We start from the raw sequence: 20,409 nt of genomic DNA on the forward strand, positions 1-20,409 counted from the left end.
TGAACCTGGCACCTTCTGCATGCAAAGCAGATGCTCTGCCCCTGAGCTATGGCCCTTCCTCATACATTAAAGCATGCAAAATAATTTCACTTCTATATATCTTTTAAGATCAATATTCCAAGAAAGATTAATAGAATTCTGCCACCACCCACACATTTATCTCTTAGTATTTCCAAGTTTGGATAGGAAGGCTTGTGTTATTTGGCAGCTGATGTACGGATCCTGTTGCAAGGATGGATTGAATTTCAATGGGACTCTGATGAACATTTAATCACCCGCTTTCACATTTGAGACAATCCAAGATTATTTCTCACACATCACGTTAGAGTCCTGAGTAAGTTCTTATCGATTCATTTGCTTTAGATGGCTTGGTAAATACTGAGTAAAGGTTTTATAAATGCCAGTAATATTTCATTCCAGTGTATGCTAGTTTTATGCCCCTGCAGAAGCCATCAAGCTTTCTGATTCCTGCCTGGAGAATAGAGTTATTTGACTGAATCATAGACTTAAAAACAGAGTCTTAGAGCTGAATGACATATTCAGGAAGGTTACGTTTCTGGGGTATAGCCCTCTAAGGACAGGACTGAATATAGAAAGCTATCAGCTCAGCAGAAAGCATAGGATGGAAATGTTCATATGCTATCTTTTCACAGCCAGGATCTGAGTCAACTTGAAATGCCACACCACCCTCATCCGCTTGCTAAAGTGGTATAGTCCAAGGAAGACTGTACTATGTGATACATCTGTTGGATGTTGGAATGTTGAAGGGATCCTGCCTGTTCCCTTAGCAGCTCAGCTATGCACCATCTATTATCTGGGGGAAATGGTTATTAACAGCACTCAGGACCTGCTTGTTGGCTTCCCATTGCTGCATCTCACTGACCACTGTGAGAACAGGATGGTGCACTAGAAGCGCCTTTCTCCTGACCCTTATGTTCTTAAGCTTTGGAAGAGACTGGTTTCACTCTACTTTTCTTGGAGAAGGGGCAGCTGTAAAACAGGACTGGCCTGTGTTGTGCTGAGGCCACCAACTTGGGTGGCTTGAAAGAGGATTGGATAAATTCATGGAGGATAAAGCTAACATCAGTTACTAGCCATGACAGCTATGCTCTGCCTTCATAGTCAGAGGCAGTAATGTTTCTGAATTAAACCACAGGGTTCAGCTGCAAAGCAGACTGACTTCAGTGTCTTATTTTACCCCACGTCCCCACTTAGCAAAGGAAGCAGACAACAGACTGGAAGGTAAGCTTAAAATATAGTTTACTTACTCCATTGTCTTTTATTGGTTCTTAGCTATAGCAGCAGCAAAAAATATGCAGGTAAAATACTTATATTTACAGTAAAAAAAAAGTCTCAGGCTTGGGACTGGGACTGGAGCAAACACAGTCTGCCCCCATGGCTAGTCAGACAGTCAGTCAGACAGACAGACAGACAGACAGACAGACAGAGAAGCAGGAAATTACATATGCGCTTTGCCCAGGAGAGGAGGGTAAATGATATCACAAAGAGCCCTCTCTACCAATTACATTTTCTATGTCTGAGTCTCTGTCTATCAGCAATACAGCTCTGTAGTCTTTTCCCCTTAAACTTACTAACCATCAAGAATATGCATTGTTGGATTCAGTCACCCACAAAATATGCATTTGTTGCTCCATCTACTCTTGCCCACTACTTGCAAGTACTGCCCTCCAGGAAGGTTGCCCAGACTTGAAGCATGGAACCTAGGAAAGTATGCAGAACACAAATTAGGTTGGCAAGGTTTTTTTTTTTTTTAAATATCAATATTTTATTTCTTTCTTCTTTTAAATCAAGCATTTCATCAGCATTCAGCACAAGGGAAAGCTACTGCAGAGGTGGCAAGAGGTTCTTAGTGAAGGCTGCTCAGCAAGATGTTAATACAGAGGTGGTTCGCTTCTGTCAAGTGACAAGCAAAAGATTTTTATTTTGTGTGTGTGGCTGTGATCAAAAGGCAGCAGTGTGACTCAGCAAGAGAATTAGGATATGCTTGTAGCAAAACACAAAACACAGGAGATTTTTGGCAGCTTCCCCCCATTGCCCTTCAGGGGACAAGCACAACACCCCAGCTGTCATGTTCATCAGAACGATTCCAAGGAGTTCTAAGAAAATCTTGTTTCTTCTTTGCCTGTAGTGTCCTGTTCCCTCTCCCCGGGAGATGGGATAAACAATCAATACAGCCCACATTTAAAGGCAACTCTACCTTAATTCACACTTCTAAAGCAATACTGAGAACCAAAATGCCTCCATCCTTTGAAATTCATGCTACTCTGAATTATGCAATGCAGTTCTCCAGTGGAGTAATGTGTACTGTGGTAAAGTGTGCATTAAAATTCATATGTACAGTGGTACCTTGGTTTACTAACTTAATCTGTTCTGGAAGTCCGTTCTTAAACCAAAGCATTCTTAAACCGAGGCGTGCTTTCCCACACTCAACATATTCTGCTTCCAAGGCAAAGTTCACAAACCAAAACACTTACTTCTGGGTTTGCAGCGTTCTTAATCCAAGTTGTTCATAAACTAAGCTCTTCTTAAACCAAGGTTACCACTGTACATGAAAATAGCACACCAAAATAAACACATTATATAAAAGGAAATGTCTGTGTGTGAAGCAAAGGTTGTGTGCAAATGCGTGTATTAGGAGAAACCCACACTAAAATACTGATGAATGTCCATGAGCTTAAAATCACCACCACCACCACAAACAATGTTTCATTATTTTTAATGATTGCCTCCCGCTATGTTTTTAACTATTCTTATTTTAATCTGCTGGGAGCTTTGAGTCCGAGTCAATGAAAAAGGTGGGGGGGGGGGGTTGAATACAAATGAATGAATGAATGAAGTGGAAATGTGGGAGAACTGAACTTAAGATTGGAAAAATGAAAAACCTAAATCGATAGATTCACTTATCCCTCTTCTGCACTTGTGCCCAATTGTCATTTTTTTAAAAATATATAAATTTATTTCAAAATATATAAATAATACATAAATAATAACAAACACACACATTGATAACTTTTATATGAATCAAATAATAACAACCAAAACAAACAGAAAAACCTTACATCTCTACATATATTCAAGAAAAGAAAAAAGGAAACGAAAAAGACACTAAAACAATGACAAGAGCCCATACTTTCTAAAAGAAAACAAAACACAAAAACAAACACACACACACACACACACACACGCAAATAACATTATGTATCATTTGTTAGATACTATTAAATACGATTCAATCCTGTATTAGTATTTCTCATAAATACCTTTCATATGGATTGAATCTCTTTGTGTATTTACTTGTTATGGACTTCCATCCTCCTCAAAATGGTTCATTTTTTCTTATTAAAATCTTTCCTGTGTTTAATGTTTCCTCCTCATCTTGGTATGAGGAAACAATATTTATGAAGTTATGGCACCTTGTTTTGATAAATAATTGTGGAAGCATTCCCACTTTTTTAACGTTTTCTGATGACTTATTTCTGATTGATTCCATCATTTTTGTGAGTTCCAAGTACTCGCAGAGTTTATATTGCCATTCCTCTCTAGATGGAATGTGCTCGCTCTTCCAATACTTTGCCACTAGTACTCTTGCTGCAGTTGATGCATAGAGAAATATTCTTCTTCTTTCATTTGGAATGTTATTTGCTAGAATCCATAGTAGGAATGCTTCCGGATTTTTCTTAAATGTAAATTTTAATATTTTTTTCATTCCTCGTAGACCGTGTCCCAGAATTTTTTAATTTCTGGGCACATCCACCACATGTGGAAAAAAAGTTCCTTCATGAGATTTGCATCTCCCAGATCTGTTATTGTAACTTTTATTTATTTTAGCCAATTTTGTGGGGGTTAAATACCATCTAACTTGCATTTTCATAAAATTTTCTTTGATTAAGTAACACACTGTAAATTTTAGGTTTCTTTTCCACAACTCTTTTTGTAATTCTATGGGGTGGCCTAAATCTTGCGCCCATTTTACTTCATTACTTCTTTTATTTCTTCGTCCTTAAGATTCCAATCTAGAAGTAACCTATACATTTTTGATAATGTCTTCTTATTATCTTGTAACAGTTCCTTCTCTAGCGCTGAAATTTTGTTTTCAAATCCGTTCATTTTTTTTATCTTTTTCAAAAATCGCATTTATTTGATGGTATTGTAGCCAGATAATCCCTAGCCTTTTAAGTTCTTCATATTTTTTTCAATTTTAATTGATTATTTTGTTCTTCTAATAAATCTTTATACACTGGCCAATTATTATCCATATTTTTCTTGTGGGTGGAAATTGCTTCCACTGGTGAAAGCCGCCATGGAGTTTTGTGCTCTAAGAGTGTTTTGTATCTTTCCCAAACCTTGTATAGGGCCTTCCTTACGATATGATTAAGGAACCCTCTGTGGTTTTTCACTTTATTATGTCCCAAATAGCCATGCCATCCAGAGACGTTATCCCACCCCTCTATGTCTAATATTTTAGTGTTTTTTTTTTTTTAATGTTTTCCATTCTTTGAGCCAAACGAAGCTTGTTGCTTCATAATATAGTTTAAGATCTGGGACCGCAAAACCCCCTCTGTCTCTAATTTCTGTTAATAATTTAAATTTTATTCTTGGTTTTTTACCTTTCCAGATGAATTAGCCAGGTCTTTGTGCCTCAATTTCCCTTAAATTATCCCTTACTTGCCTCTGACTATCATTAATCACAGCTATCCTGCTCCATTCCTTTCTTCTCTTCCTTCCCTTCATCTTCGGCTTCCTCTTCCCTTCTGCATGTGTTGGAGGTTACAGGAGTCCAGAATGCAAGCTAAGAGGGGAGAGGAGGCCAACAAAATGCAAAACAGCCCAGCAGGGTTGAAGGCAGAGTTGTTGATTGATTTAAATAGGTTGATGTACCACCCTGGACCAGGGCCTCAGGGTGGATTGCACAAATCATAACAGCAATTGTCTATTTAAAAATGTTTCTAACTGGCTGGCCCTAATATGAGGCAGAGTGAGGCAACCACCTCCAGCAAGTCATTTGGGGCATCATGAAAGGGCAGCCAACTGTTTAATTTATTATAATTGTATTTCTTTACAGCCAAGGGAGGGGTGCCTGTGGGATTTTCTGCTGCTCATACCAAAATATGTGCCTGGACAAAACACTGCTGTGTGCAGTGCTCCAGTTCAGCATTCAAGCCAGGCAGCACATGCCCTTTCCCAGAATACTCCATTGATTTTCCCCTCTCCAGTTTTCTGCCTTTGTGCCCCACTCAAACTGTCAGCAGTCTGTGACTACTAAACATTCTATTTGGTCTGGGGTTTTTTTGGGGGGCGGGGAGTTTCCCCCTACAGAGTCTTTGTATTTCTGCAGATCTTGGGATTTCCTCCCGTCAGCTAATAATGCTCATTCTCTTGTGCATGGATGGAGCTGATTTGGATTCCTAACGATCCCCACTTGCTATCATTAGTACTAGTAATAGTAGTAGTAGTAGTAGTAGTAGTAGTATTAATAATTTTACTTCTATATTGCTTTATATCTTTTTAAAAAAAACCTCAAAGCAATTTATAATCTACATTAAAGCATCAAATAAAACATCCAGAATAAAGCATTACTGAAGAAAGTCAATTATAAAGTATGCATTCAAAGCAACATAGCAAAAAACTAAAATATAAACTTGAAAGATTTCAAAATGAAACATTACAAAGAACTACATATTTCCACATTTAATGCAGCAAAGTTAACAAATATACATATATATGTATATATATTAAAATTTCAAAAGAATACTAAAGGAAGTCAAATATAAAATGCACATTTAAAACAGCACAATTAATAAGAGACTAAAATATTATCATGAGTATAGAACATAGCTGCTGCTTCTGTTGCCAGTCCTGCTGGTGGTGGTTCAAGGTGGGCAGTAGCTGTGGAAGCTCAGGTTGGATGGCTTGGGTCTGCAGTAAGAGACAGACAATATGGTACATACAGGATAGGATGGTCTGGGATTCTGAGTGACCACCTTCTCCCATATGAGCAAGTCCATGAATTAAAATCATCAGATGACGTCTTGCTGTGAGTTCCCTCACTTGCCAGAGCTTAGGTAGCTGGCTGCCATGGACAGCTCCTTCTCTGTTGTGGTCCCTCAGTTATGGAACATCTTCCCTACACATGTCCAACTGATTCCTTCTTTGATGTTTTAATACATCCATTGAAAACAGTTTCTGCCCTCCCCCACCTAAAACATTTGGTTGATCTTAATAATTATTGGAAGGTCAGTGGTTCGAATCCGCTTGAACTCCCATTGCTCTGTCCCAGCTTCTGCCAACCTAGCAGTTTGGAAGCATACCAGTGCAAGTAGATAAATAGGTACTGCTATGGTGCATTTCCGTGCACACTCTGGTTTCCAGCACAGTGTTCCATTGTGCCAGAAGTGGTTTAGTCATGCTGGCCATATGACCTGGAAAGTTGCTGTGGACAAAGACCAGCTTCCTTGGTCTGAAAACAAGATGAGCGCCACATCCCATAGTCACTTTTGACTGAATTTAACCATCCAGGGGTCCTTTACCTTTACTATATACCGGTATATCTATACATATAAAGTGAAATATAAAATAAATTTCTCAATGTAACTATGTTCTGAGCTACATGATGGTTGTGTGGTCAGTTTTCAGCCTTGCTCTGGCCTGGGACTTGCTGGGTGTTTTTTTGTGGTCAGCCAGTGAGAAAACTGCAGACCTACATTTGAAATGTACCCCTGGATAAGAAACAAATAGACAAATAGGTCCATGGGCTTTTGTGATAGGCACTTACATACTTGACCTGAATGTCACAATCCACTGATCTCTCTTCTCTCCTCCTTAAGCATGGAGGAGACAAGTGTCCATTTGCTCTTGCAGACTTGCTCCTTGGATTCGTACTTGGATCGGGGAGAACAGGCAGTTTCCTCCATTTGCAGCCTAGACCTGTCAGTCAAAAAGAAGGTCTCTCTCCTTGCCCTTGATCCAAATGTGCAAGCTAAAGATGTAAGTTTTTGGCTTTGCAAGGTTGTTCCCTTTTCACCTCCCCCACATCCTGGTGTTCACAATAAAGCTCAGAGACATTGCTTCACTTTTCACTCACACTTGTCTGCAGCTTCTTTTTAAATGTCTGGATTGCCAAATTTCACAAAGCTTTTAAACTGGTGCCCACCTTGCTACAGAGCCTGCCTTGCCTTGTAAAAGTCTAAAATCCCTCCAAGGCACCCTGCCTCAGTTTGTTATTCAGGATTCTTAGGAGTCCTTTGGCACACTTCTGGTGTATGTATGCTCAGAGCTGACTACATCAATAGTATATTTCAAGGTCAGAGTGAGAGGAATGTTCCTAACAGTTCCCTCCATTCTTTCTCTCCGTGGCATCAGTTGCCTAGTTTCACAGCATTGTTTGGGTGATTGTTTCAGATCTTACTAATGTAGGATGCAGAGCTGTCTTTCCCATAGGGCTTAGTGGTGTGTTGCACCAGGGTGCCGGCCTCTCAGGGGTGCCCCAGCAAATGGGGGAGCTGTGCGGCTTTGCCAGCGGCCTCCCCTTTCCCTGCATGCCCGCCAGCTGCACCCCTCCAACCATAAGGCTGGCGGGCATGCAGCTTCCATCCTAAGCCTCTACAGGGATCACTCTCCTCCCGTGGAGGCTTGGGAGGGGCGCAGCTTCCATCCTAAGCCTCTGCAGGGATCGCTCTCCTCCTGAGGAGGCTTGGGAGGGAAGCTGCGCACCCACCAGCCATATGGTTGGCGGGGCGCAGTTTCCATCCTAAGCCTCTACAGGGATCGCTCTCCTCCCGTGGAGGCTTGGGAGGGGCGCAGCTTCCATCCTAAGCCTCTGCAGGGATCGCTCTCCTCCTGAGGAGGCTTGGGAGGGAAGCTGCGCTCTCCTCCCGTGGAGGGTTGGGAAGGGCGCAACTTCACTCCCAAGTCTCTGTGGGGATCACTTTCCCACTGCGGCATGGGGGAGAGTTGTGCCCCCCAATGGGAGGCAGTGTGCAGCTACGGCCACCCCAACACTATCCATGGTAATTTGGGGGCGCTGGGCAGATATTTGCTCCCTGGCGCCGTATCTGCTAAAGACAGCCCTGGTAGGAAGCTGTCATATACCATCTCAGAATATTCATCCACCTACCTCAGTATTGACTACACTGACTGGCAGTGACTCTCCAGGGTTTCAGGCAGGGGGCATTCCCAGCCATACCTGGAGATAATGGGGGTTAAACCTGGGACCTTATGCATGTAAAGTTGCAACCACAGCCCTTCCCCAAAGCAGATGCTGCTTAGCAGCATTGATAGCAGGTGGATGAAGGTAGGTCATCCATCGGTGAGCTGGAAGCACAAAGGAATCATTGGATGTATTCTTCTTTCTCCTTTGGCAATCACTCATATCCAAGTAAGATTATCTTCCATGAACACTGTCTTAACAGTGACTTCGTAAGTGACTGTGGAGGCCAATTGTGGATCCACACGTCCTTCAACAGTGGGGTCTAGCCCCTCCTCCTTTTTGGGGTGAGCAGAGTGGATCGTAAAAAAGGGCTGCTCAGTCATGGATACAGCTGCTGAGCTGCTCAACTGCCTCATTCCTTGAGTCAGAGCGACTGAATCTGTATCCACCACACATGTGCCGTTTCATGACTAGGGGCTTCCAGATTTCCACGGTCCTGCCGCTGTTACCATTTGCCGATCGCCATGGGATTTTTTTGGGTTTGTGTTTGGGATGGGTTTTTCGATGATGCCTGGTCATACCAGTTGTCACCTGTCACAGGTGCATACTAGTGGAGCCTCCATCATGAAGTAGCTTGAGTGGTACTGGGCAAACCATGAAGTTCCTTGGGTTACCCTAGGCCAGTCTCTCTCTCTCTCTCTCTCTCTCTCTCTCTCTCCCCCCCCCCCCAACACCTGAACGCATTGATGTGAGGATGAAATGCAGTGAAGGGGACCATGGTAAGGGGAATTAAGGACCAGCTTGAACTGTTTGGGGAAAGGGCAAGATTAAAATGTAATAATGCCAACTATCCATGGTTCCAAGCTTCTGATACTTCGTTACATGTGAAAGGAATCTGTATTTCTCCTGTCTATTCTTCTAAGCCACTATCACAGCCAAATAAACATTAAATTCTTTTCCTTGAAAGTTATCGTTGCACACTTAACAGTTCCACAAATATCATAGGAGTAGCATTTTCAAAAAACAAATGATTACCTCTTTTATCAAACATACCCATGCCTTTACTTCTGCTCTATTACATACTGGCTGCTAAACTCTCTAATTAATATGGGATTAATGCACTCCTGTCTCCAACATTGCAATAAAGAGGTGTCTGCCTCTGCGATCACAAGCCTCCTGGAAAGACTTCATAATTCTTCCATCTATTTTTACCAAGATAATTGCTCCCAAGTCTAAAGAGAAATAAATTCACTCCTTTAGTTATCTGATTCCTCAGAGAGCTCACAGCCTACAGCAGCGTTTTGTCAATAAGGCATATGCTGTGCAGTATTACTATTTAAAGGGGGGAAAACGTTTCTGTATGCTGAAGCCATACTTCGCCTGAATTCTAATAGAAATCAGATCTGCTTGGGGTTTTCTCCTGAGAGCCTTAGGTATATTAGTTTGACTGAAAATGCAATTAAAAGCATTTTCCATTCCAACCAGGACTTACAGTCCCTGCATGCTTTAGGCAGAGCATATTCATATTCATACTGTAAACAGAGGACTTGGTTGCATTAATCACACTCTAGAGATAACTAAAGTTTAATTCCTTGCTCTCGGAGCTCTGATGCAACCAGGTAAATGTAGGGACGGGATAGGACAGATATAAGAAACAGGACAGATGAAAGAAAGAAAGAAATTCTTCATGCAGCACTATTTAACACAGGTAGCCATGATGACCACCAACTCTGAAAGCTTTATTGAGGATTACAGTGGTACGTCGTGTTAAGAACTTAATTTGTTCCGGAGGTCCGTTCCTAACAAACTGTTCTTAACCTGAGGTACCACTTTAGCTAATGGGGCCTCCTGCTGCCGCTGCGCGATTTCTGTTCTCATCCTGAGGTAAAGTTCTTAACCTAAGGTACTACTTCCGGGGTAGCGGAGTCTGTAACCTGAAGCATTTGTAACCTGAAGTGTTTGTAACCCGAGGTACCACTGTATACACATTTATGGAGGACATGGCTACTAGCCATGATGACTATGCTCTGAATTCCAGTTACTGGAAACCTCAGGAGGGGAGAGTGCTGTTGTGCTCAAATCTTGCTTGCTTGTTTGCCACAGGCATCTGGGTGGCTGGTTTGAGAACAGGATGCTGGACTAGGTGGGCCATTTGCCTGTTCCAGGAGGTTCCTCTTATGTTTTTACGTTACAGAAAGGAGGCACAACAAAAGTTTATGAACCATCTAGCCCAGAGATGGTTCATAAACTACCAACGAAAGAAGAATGGCAGACTAAACTGATGGAGTATGCAGGGATGGTGAAACTGACAGAGAAGATCAGAAACCAGGAAGAACAAGTATTATTAAAAGACTACAGTAAAAATTTTATTTACTTAAAAGACCATTGTAGACAGTTAAAAGCATAGGCAGATATATGGGCACATGTAATGTGAAATTAAGTATGGCAACTATAAATATTTAACAGATGGATAAAGGGAAAAGATGCAGAAATATTTATCTTGAATATGGAACCCATGGAAGGAGGGAAGAACCTTTTATTTTAATGTTTGAAATGGATAAAGTTAAAATGTATAAAATTTTGTGAAACCAATAAAAAAATGTTATATCTAAAAAAGTTTATGAACCATCTAGAGAGAGGGAAGGGAGCAATCAGTCTTCCTTCCAAAGCACAAGAATCCATATCATATATAACATAGTTACAGGTAGGTAGCCGTGTTGGTCTGCCATAGTCAAAACAAAATAAAAAATAACAAAATTCCTTCCAGTAGCGCCTTAGAGACCAACTAAGTTTTTTCTTGGTATGAGCTTTCGTGTGCATGCACACTTCTTCAGATACACTGAAACAGAAGTCACCAGACCCTTATATATAGTGAGAGAGTGGGGAGGGGTATTACTCAGAAGGGTGGTGGGAATGGGTGATTGGCTGATAGGTGTGGAAAACCTGTTGATGACTGTTAATGACTGCAATTAGTCCTAAAGGAAAAAGCAAGGGGTGAGATGGCTAAAGATAGCTTTGTCATGTATATTGAGATAAGAATCCAATGTCTTTGTTCAGACCAGGTCTCTCCATGGTTTTAAGTTTGGTAATTAGTTGCAATTCAGCAACTTCTCTTTCCAGGCTATTTCTGAAATTCTTTTAGAGTAAGACAGCTACTTTGAGATCTTGTATAGAACGTCCAGGGAGACTGAAGTGTTCTCCAACAGAGAAACTAGTAGGAGATCACTTCAGTCTCCCAGGACATTCCCAGGACAGAGAAACTAGTGGGAGGACACTTCAGTCTCCCAGGACATTCTATACAAGATCTCAAAGTAGCTGTCTTAATACAAAGACCTACTATATGGTGTTCTCTTAGTTCTGAGTCCCCACCTTCACATCTCTGCAGTCACAGCCATCTCTTATTCTTGTTTGCCCAAACAAGATATTATACAAAATCCTGGGTACTTAATAAAATAGAGAGCTGGATCCAGGTCACATTCATATCAACAACTATGGGTTGCAGCCAATTAGGTTCTGCTCAGAATTGTTGTTGTTGTTGTTCAGTCGTTCAGTTGTGTCCGACTCTTCGTGACCCCATGGACCAGAGCACGCCAGGCATGCCTGTCTTTCACTGCCTCCCACAGTTTGGTCAGACTCATGTTGGTAGCCTCGAGAACACCGTCCAACCACCTCGTCTTCTGTCATCCCCTTCTCCTTATGCCCTCAATCTTTCCCAGCATCAGGGTCTTTTCCAGGGAGTCTTCTCTTCTCATGAGGTGGCCAAAGTATTGGAACCTGAGCTTCAGGATCAGTCCTTCCAGTGAGCACTTAGGGCTGATTTCCTTAAGAATGGATAGGTTTGATCTTTTTGCAGTCCGTGGGACTCTCAAGAGTCTCCTCCACCACCATAATTCAAAAGAAGACCTACTGAAATGAATGGACTTAAGCTTGTCATCTTTATTAAATCCAATGTATCTGCTCAGAGTAGTTGTTGGATACAACCTTCTGTGTGTGCCTACAGAGCTCCAAAACTCATCATTATTTCCTTGGCACAGGTGAATCTGGTCCTGAATGAAGGGCGATCACTTGGCCTCATGATCCGAGGAGGAGCCGAATATGCTCTTGGGATTTACATCACAGGTGTGGACAAGGGCTCTGAAGCAGAAAGCACTGGCTTGAAGGTGAGTGCAGCTAGTTAAAAGTGCATATCTCATGGTGCAAGAATGGGAAACCAAACCACTGGCCCCAAGCTAATGGCCCACAACTCTAAAGAGTCAGTGCCAGTGGAGTCAATACTGAGCCAAGTAGACAAAATATATTCTATCAGGGCAGCTTCATGTATTCCCTTCATGACATGATTATAGGGCATTGATTTGATATCTATAAACTGAAGGTGTAATTCCCTCTCCCACTTCTTTAAGTAGCAAACTCTGCTCATGAAATACCGGGCAGCAAAACAGTTCTTAGATTCCAGCAACTAGTATTATTTTAGTAGACAGAAAGATTCTGCAAGACTTTTGCAGTGGGAAATCAGTCTGAGACTCACTGATCAGTTCAAGTCAATTCAGGATGTTGGACTTAACCTTTAGGTAAAAAAAAAAAAAAACAGGGAGCAGGTGGCACTGTGGTCTAAGCCACTGAGCCTCTTGCACTTGACGATTGGAAGGTTGGCAGTTCGAGTCCATTCAGCAGGGTGAGCTCCCATTGCTCTGTTCCAGCTCCTGCCAACCTAGCAGGTCAAAAGCATACAGCACAAGTAAATAAACAGGTACCGCTGCGGTGGGAAGGTAAACAGCATTTCCATGCACTCTGGTACTCATCACAGTGTCCTGTTATGCCAGAATCGTTTTAGTCATGCTGGCCACATGACCCGGAAAGCTGTCTGTTGACAAACACTGGCTCCCTCGGCCTGAAAGTGGAGATGAAAGCCGCAATCCAAGTTTGATTGGATTTAACCATCCAGGGGTCCTTTACCTTACTTTTTACCTTTACCTTAACCTTTAAAGTCCTCAGAGGCTTGGGAGCTTTGTACATCCTTTGGTGCATTCTTCTCCACATGCTCCAGTTATCATCTGGGTCCTTGCTCCAAATCCTTCAACCTAGGGAGGTGAGGCTGCTGTCCATTGGCATACAACCTTTTCTCTTGTGGACCATCACACCCCAACAGTATATTGCTTCTTGTGGCCAGTGAAGACTTGGCTCTGTAAAAAGGCCTTTAGTTGGCTCAGTGTTATAGTACTTTCGAGCTGCTGGGATTTGTTAAACAGGTAGGATATTGTTAAATGTATTAGCCTGAATGCACTGGGAGAGTTAAAGAACTGTGTTTGCTTAGTCTTATTGAGTCTCTTTTGAGAAATAGGAGGGATAGACACAGAGAGACACACAGACACACACACACACACTGTATAAATCAATCAGTAAAGCATAAATCAAGCCCAAGAGTCCTGCTGCAGGGATTGGCTGCTGCATATTCATAAGCAGCTGGCAGGTGTGTTTTTCAGTGGCATGGAAACGCACCACGCCTGCTGCACTAATCCGTTTGGCAAGGTATCATGCATAAACATTGATGGCCACACCAGTGCATTTTAAATGTGCTTTTGTGTACATTTTTGTAGTTTGCAGAAAAAGAGGCAAAAAGGACACCAAGGACTCGGGTCAAAATAACGATTTGATAGATATAAATATAAATTATACAAGTCTCTTGTAGGTTTAATTCCTTGAGGTTTGTAATACAAATGAGATGAAAACGCCAGGACAAGGCCTTGTTTCGGTATTCTTCCTCAGCTGGAAAATTAAGAGACCCTATGTTAATTATCATATCGAAAGTCTGAAGTTGTCTACAGATTTAGTCATCTACAGATTTACAAATGCATATATGAAATATACAAAGAAATGTACAGGGAAAGTTAATCTTACCTACTAGTGTGTTAGAGTTTTCAGGTCAAAGTGTACCAATTATTTCGAGTTGAGTGACTCAAATGCACCTGTGGAATTTAAGAGAAAGATAAGGTGTGGTCTGAAAAAGAATTAAAGTGGCAGTGGTACAGTTTGAGATTACAAAAAGAGTTATAACAATCTACTGAGAGAATTTAAAGCAGCGGTGATACAGTTGGTCTTAAAGTTACAGTAAAAATTAAAGCAAATTATAGAAAGGAAGTAAAGTCCTGATGGTTGTTCAGACCCCGGGGAGAAATTGTATTGAGAAGATGGATAAATTTGGTTTCTTGTTGCAAGAGAAGTCTATCAGAGTTCTTGCAGTGGAAGCGATCTAGGGGCAGCTTCCATATAACGAAGAATAAGAAATCATCTTCTGTGTGTTTTTGTTGTATGTAATGTTCCACGAGCGGCGCTTCCATAATATGATTGCGTATTCTGGATCGGTGTTCATTGATCCTGAGTCTTATAGACCTAGAACATTTACCAGTGTACATCTTTTTGCAGGGACAGGTCCATATATTAACACAGTTTTGCAGTAAATAGTATGTAAATGACTTAAATCAGGGGTATATCTGTTCCCATCTGCATGTTTCCATAGGGAGGAAAACCACTAGGCAAACTGCGGGTGAGAGCCTGGTTCCTCTTCCAACCAAAGAGGAATGCAGATAATGAAATCCCCCCATCATTATCTGATTATCTCCGTCTGTCTCTCTCCCACAGTGTTGGGAGTGACCCCATTCCTGGTGTATCGGAAACAGGAAGCCGTATCCTGTGCTCCATTGATCATAATTCCAAATTTGATTATTGGGAGAAAAAGTAGGGAGCCTAGGTTGAAAAGGGTGGTGAGGTGAGATATCTTTTTTTTTTACCAATGATTTTCTGTTTTCCCCCCTCGCAGAAGCTATCTGACCCCCCCATACTCCTTCAGCTGCCTGGGAAGAAATTGCTTATTTTCTTCCCAATTCACTCAAATCTCTGGGGTTTTTTCCCCCCTTTGCTTTTTCATAAAATGCCAAACTATTAGATGCAGGCACCATTATGCTCAAGCAAGAGTCATAAAACAATAACTGCAGGCTTGGTACAAATACAACCTTCTGTGAACAAGCTATTTTATAACTTCAGCTGACCATAATACGTATCATTATCGCCCCATCTGTCCTTTCATCTCCATTTTCCAAAAGGAGGAGATAATTAGAGGCCATCCTCCCAGTCTAATTCCTGTGATATGCTTTTCTTTTTCTTGTCACACTTCCACCTTCTGCCTACAGGATATTTAGGGTGTGCTGTTTTTGTTTGCTAGGCAAATGTTATGGGTTTCTTTGGGCATTGGAACTGCTTCTTCTGGGTTGTCTTCTATGCTGTCCTCCATTGTGTTACGTATGGGGTTTTTGCCCATACAGGAATCTGTTCCACATTCATTTCCTCTGCTGGAAAACTCCTGCATATCTGGTGTGTTCAAGAGCATGACCTCAGCTGCCACTTCGGGTGCTAACCAGCATTCTTGCAATCCACCATCACTTCACACGAACTAAGGCCGAATTTTGTCTGAGATGGTCAACAGCAACATTCTTCTAGTACAATGAGCCATATTCCCTTCTGGGCAACATTCAAGGGACCACATACTTGTGATGGACAAAGCAATGGATGTGAATTTTACCTTTATACAGTAGGTACACACACACACACACACACACACACACACACCTCTATCCTCCATTCAGGCAAGCAAAAAACATTGTCAGAGTTCAAGAACACATTCCAGCTAGGCAAATGTGATGCATTTTTTGTATCACACTTTATCCTAGCAAATGAATTTTTGTATGTACTACATTGCCAGAGAACTGCTTTGCAAGACATGGAGAGGTGTGAAATTCAAAGGATGGCTGTGTTTAGTTTTGCATAATCTTTTAGGAAGCAAAATTGGGTATGTTCACCTTTAAATTGCAAATTGAACTGGTTTTCTGCCCCCCTCCCTATCTCACACTTTCTAGTCAATTTCCCTGTCACTTTCCTTACTGAAAAATGTCCAGTTTTTCAAAAGTGTGTTCATTGCAAAAAAGCATAAGTTCACTCTGATCGCTTTAATTGTGCAAATCTTAATTTGCTGGTATGCAACTGAATCCCTCCCACAATGTGACAATCCAGAAGCAACTGCAGACTGAGCTCTTAAAATGTTGCCACCCTCCTGGGAGACCTGCATGCCTTTGGGCCTTAGGGAAGTATGATGGAAACAGCTGCACAGAGGTGTTCCCTTTCTGAATGAAAGTGGATCACAGAAAGTCTGAGCAGATCATTAGAAAGCAAGGTGGCACCACACAGGCTGGCTCAATGGTGCATTATTAATCACCACGAGGCATTCTATGACATAGCACACTGGTTAATGTCACTCCAGAGCATGGAGTCGTAATCTGGTGCAGATCTAGCACCCAGCAATCCAAATCTAATGAGGATCCCAGTTTTGTGTGTGTGTGTGTGTGTGTGTGTGTGTGTGTATGACCAACAAGACTGCATAGCCGCCTTGTTTGTTTTCAACTAAGCTGTGGGAAAATTGCATCAAAAGCACAAGGAGTGCATTGCAGGGGGTTGGGCTAGATGACACTTGGGGGTACCTTCCAACACTACAATTCTAGGATTCTAAAATCCTGTGCCAATCCTGTGCTGGATCACACCAAATGCCATCTAACCCAACATCCTCTTCTCACAGTAGCCAGCCAAATGCAACTGGGGACCTTCTCCTAACCTGCAGTTCCCAGAAACTGATATTCAGAAGCATTGCTGCCTTCCAACAGTGGAGAGCAAGCTGTGGAGCTTTGTATAATCAGCAAATGTCCAATACTGATGTCCAACTCTGAACAGTGTTTCCAGATAACAACTACTGTTTCGTTGAATTCTTCATCAGCGAATTAGTTCAACGCTCATTAGTGACCGCATAATTGCATGAACACTGTTCCAGAGTATTTTTCATTTTCATGTATATTATATCTATTCGAAAAAAGATTGGTTAATGAAGAAATTACATATCTTTCTACTAACAGCTTGTTCTCCGCCGGGTAAAGTCTGGCACCATGATTCATTTAAGGACTTCCAGAGACTTCCAGAGACTTCAGTTTGTTAGTTTTGATGTTTTGAATCATTCCATAAAGTTTTTCATATTGTATTTGTTTCTGGTCATCGTGTTGCTTTTGATATTGCTGGCTCACATTTTGCGACACAGGGGTTTGTTTGTTTGTTTATTTACTACTTACTACTTCCAACAGTGGAGGCAGAGCACAACCATCATAGCTACCCAGCCATTGATTGCTTTCTCCTCCCTTAATTTATCTCATCTGCTTTCAAAGCCATCCAGGTTGGTGGCATCACTACCTCTTGTGGGACTCACAAGTTCACCCCCTTTGTGGGGAAAGAAATCAGGGCAAGGGGGAAAAGCATTTCATTTCATTCTTTAAGGGGTGGATCAATTCTTCAGTGTTTTCTCAGGGGTGGGGCTCCCTCTTTCTTTCTTTCTTTCTTTCTTTCTTTCTTTCTTTCTTTCTTTCTTTCTTTCTTTCTTTGTCCTTTAGCAGTTCTTTTGTGGCTGTCACCAGCAATGTAATACTTGAGACACGGGGGGGGGGGGGGCACAGAGGGCCGGCGGACAGCATTGCAATAAAATTCTTTCATGGGATTTCCCCATCCCATTTCCTGACCACTATCATTTTACTGCTGCTGTGAAAAATGCTTATCCGGAATTGCCTTGTTTTAGAAGCAGGGCAAAGTGCTCCAAAATGGATTGCTTGCTGCTTTGATGAGGCCCTGGAGATGTCTTATCGTTACCCATTTAATTCAAAGATTCCTTTGATCGCCTGTGCCAGCTGTCAATAGGTTGATGGTATGTGAGAGGAGAGAGAGAGATTTGGGTAATTATTTGTGGAGCCTTCTCTTGGGACTTCATCACCATTAGGAAGCTGGTAATCAGCTGTTCGGAAGCGGAGGCAACAGCAGTATGGTGTTTATATCTTTGTGTCTGCTCCTGAGTCTTATCTCCCTGGCTTCCTTATGTAATGGGTCCAATCTGGTCATGGTTCTGCCATGGGTAGCAGTCTGTGGTGAGCCAGGAGCCAAAAAGCTGTGGGGCAAATCCAGGAAGCAGGACCAAAGAGAGCATAAAAGCACTATAGAGAGCTGTGCTGGATTTTGGGTCAGTGGCCCATCTAGTCCGGCATCCTGTTCTCACAGTGGCCTACCAGATGCCTCTAGGATGCTGGACAGGAGTGCAACAGCAGTCTGCCCACTTGTGATAACCAGTAATTGGCATTCAGAGGCAAACCTCATCTGACAGTGAAGGTAGAACATTGTAGACAGTATCTGTCAACAGCCTCATCCCCCAAAGGAGCAAGTCAGGAGTGAAAAACAAGCCAGAAGGTAGGAGGGGTGATCAAGCTTGGTGCCAAGAGCAGGGCAGGAAGGACAAGCCAGGAACCAGGGTAAAATAGCAACCGAGCCCAGTCTGGGACCAGGCCCAATTTCTTGACAGAATTGGCCTTCCTTGCTTGATAGATGGCCTTCTTTGGGAGAGGAATGGGGAGAGTTTTACCCTGCTTGATCTCCCAGTGAGCTTTTGATATTGTTGACCACAGTGTCCTCCTAGACAGTAGCAGAGCATATGCTACCACCTGGAGTGGGTACATGGGCCCCCCCCCAAGGGGGAAGGGTGTTGAGGGAGCCCACTGTGCCCCTGGTGACTATGCCTCTGACCCAGGAGAGGCAATCCTTGCACAGTGCTGCCCAGCTAAGGAGCAGGGCAGTGCCAACACTCCACTCTCCACCCCTGGGCCAAGCTTGACGCGGGGGAAGAGTTGTGTGGTCTTACTGTCAAAAGGTTCTTCCCGATATTTAGTCAGAATCTCCTTTCTTGTAACTTGAATCCATGGATTTGGGACTCTCCTTCCTTGGAGGTTTTCAAGTAGAGGTTGGATGGCCATCTGTCATAGATGCTTTAGCTGAGATTTCTGCATAGCAAGGGTTTGGACTAGATGATCCTTTAGGGCACCTTCCAACTCTACAATTCTATGATTCCCCAATACTCTTCTTAAAACTCAGTCCCATAAGTAGGAGGGAAACAATTCTGAAACAGTGCCACCAACTCCCAGAGATTTTATAGGAGCACTCGCCCCTCCTCGCTCAAGCCGAACCCACCGTGCTGCCGCTTCAAATCCCTCGTCTAGGGGTTGGGGTGTGTGGGATGTAAAACACAGGCCAGCCAGTCGGAACTTGCTGTTTCTCCTGGGCTGGAATGGACTTCCTCCGTATAACTGGAGATGGGTGTGGTCTCACCTGGGCAGGTTAACACAAAACCACAGGGTCGAGACTCCATCTCTCTCTCTTTTGGACCACGATCTCAAAGAATCGTGGGCCTTACAGCCAGCTCAAAGATCTCAAAGAAGCTGCTTTGCTAAGATGCAATCTTGGCTTCCAGCCAAGAGACCACAAAGGAACTGTTTTCCCTTATGGAACAGTCTCTTGAGTAAATGTTACTTTTACTTCGTTTAAGTCTGCCAACTGGGATCCAATTGTGAACAGATGATTTCTTGTGAATAAACGTTTTGTGCTTTTATAGAAGACTGTGTAGTGTCTTATTTTGAGAGGGATTAATGGGGAAAATACCAGGACATTTATTACAGAGGTTTTAACAAACCTGAGCAAGCTATCTGCTGCGTGTGTGTTTAAAAAGGGGAATGAGAACTCTGCTAATTTCTGGGACTTGTAAACACAAGTTGGAATAGAATATCTTAAACAATATATCCTCTCCTGCATCCCAAAACATTCCCACAGGGGAGAGGAACGGGGCGAGGGGGAGCAGCCAAAATGAGAGTACCCCTAAACATTTTAAAAGAAAAAAAAGCACTGGATTTAGTAGTGATTTATCCTAATATGCAAATATTTGCATGCAGTTTTGCTTAATATACATATATTTTCCTTAATAAAATGCATGGTATTATTTTTCACTAATGTGCATTTTTTCATGCACACTTTGCCCAGTTGATGCATTTTTGTATATTTCACTTGGCTGGAGAATTGCAAATTTTTGGGAACTGCAAATATTGAAGAATGGCTGTGTATCTAAAGAAGTGTGCATGCACACGAAAGCTCATACCAAGAACAAACTCAGTTGGGTCTCTAAGGTGCTACTGGAAAGAATTTTCTATTGTGTTTCATATTGTTTTAGAAATGCAAATTAGGTAGATTCACATTTAAAATGCAGGCTGAATCATATCTTTTCTCCCAACCCTACACCTCATCTAGTTTATTCCTCTTAAATAACCTTTTTGCTTATGTGATCCAGCTCT

At 42.2% G+C, this 20,409-nt stretch overlaps 1 protein-coding gene across 1 annotated transcript in view; it reads left to right on the forward strand.

The window, feature by feature from the left end:
• The window catches only part of WHRN (whirlin), a 105,056-nt gene that overhangs the window by 30,820 nt on the left and 53,827 nt on the right, over positions 1 to 20,409 (forward strand). Inside the window, exon 3 of the mRNA XM_033137810.1 lies at positions 12,202 to 12,327. Coding sequence (XP_032993701.1) covers positions 12,202 to 12,327 — 126 coding nt within the window. The remainder of the gene's footprint in view (positions 1 to 12,201; positions 12,328 to 20,409) is intronic.

This window comes from Lacerta agilis, chromosome Z (genome assembly GCF_009819535.1).
Source record: "Lacerta agilis isolate rLacAgi1 chromosome Z, rLacAgi1.pri, whole genome shotgun sequence".
Taxonomy (NCBI): Eukaryota; Metazoa; Chordata; class Lepidosauria; order Squamata; family Lacertidae; genus Lacerta; species Lacerta agilis.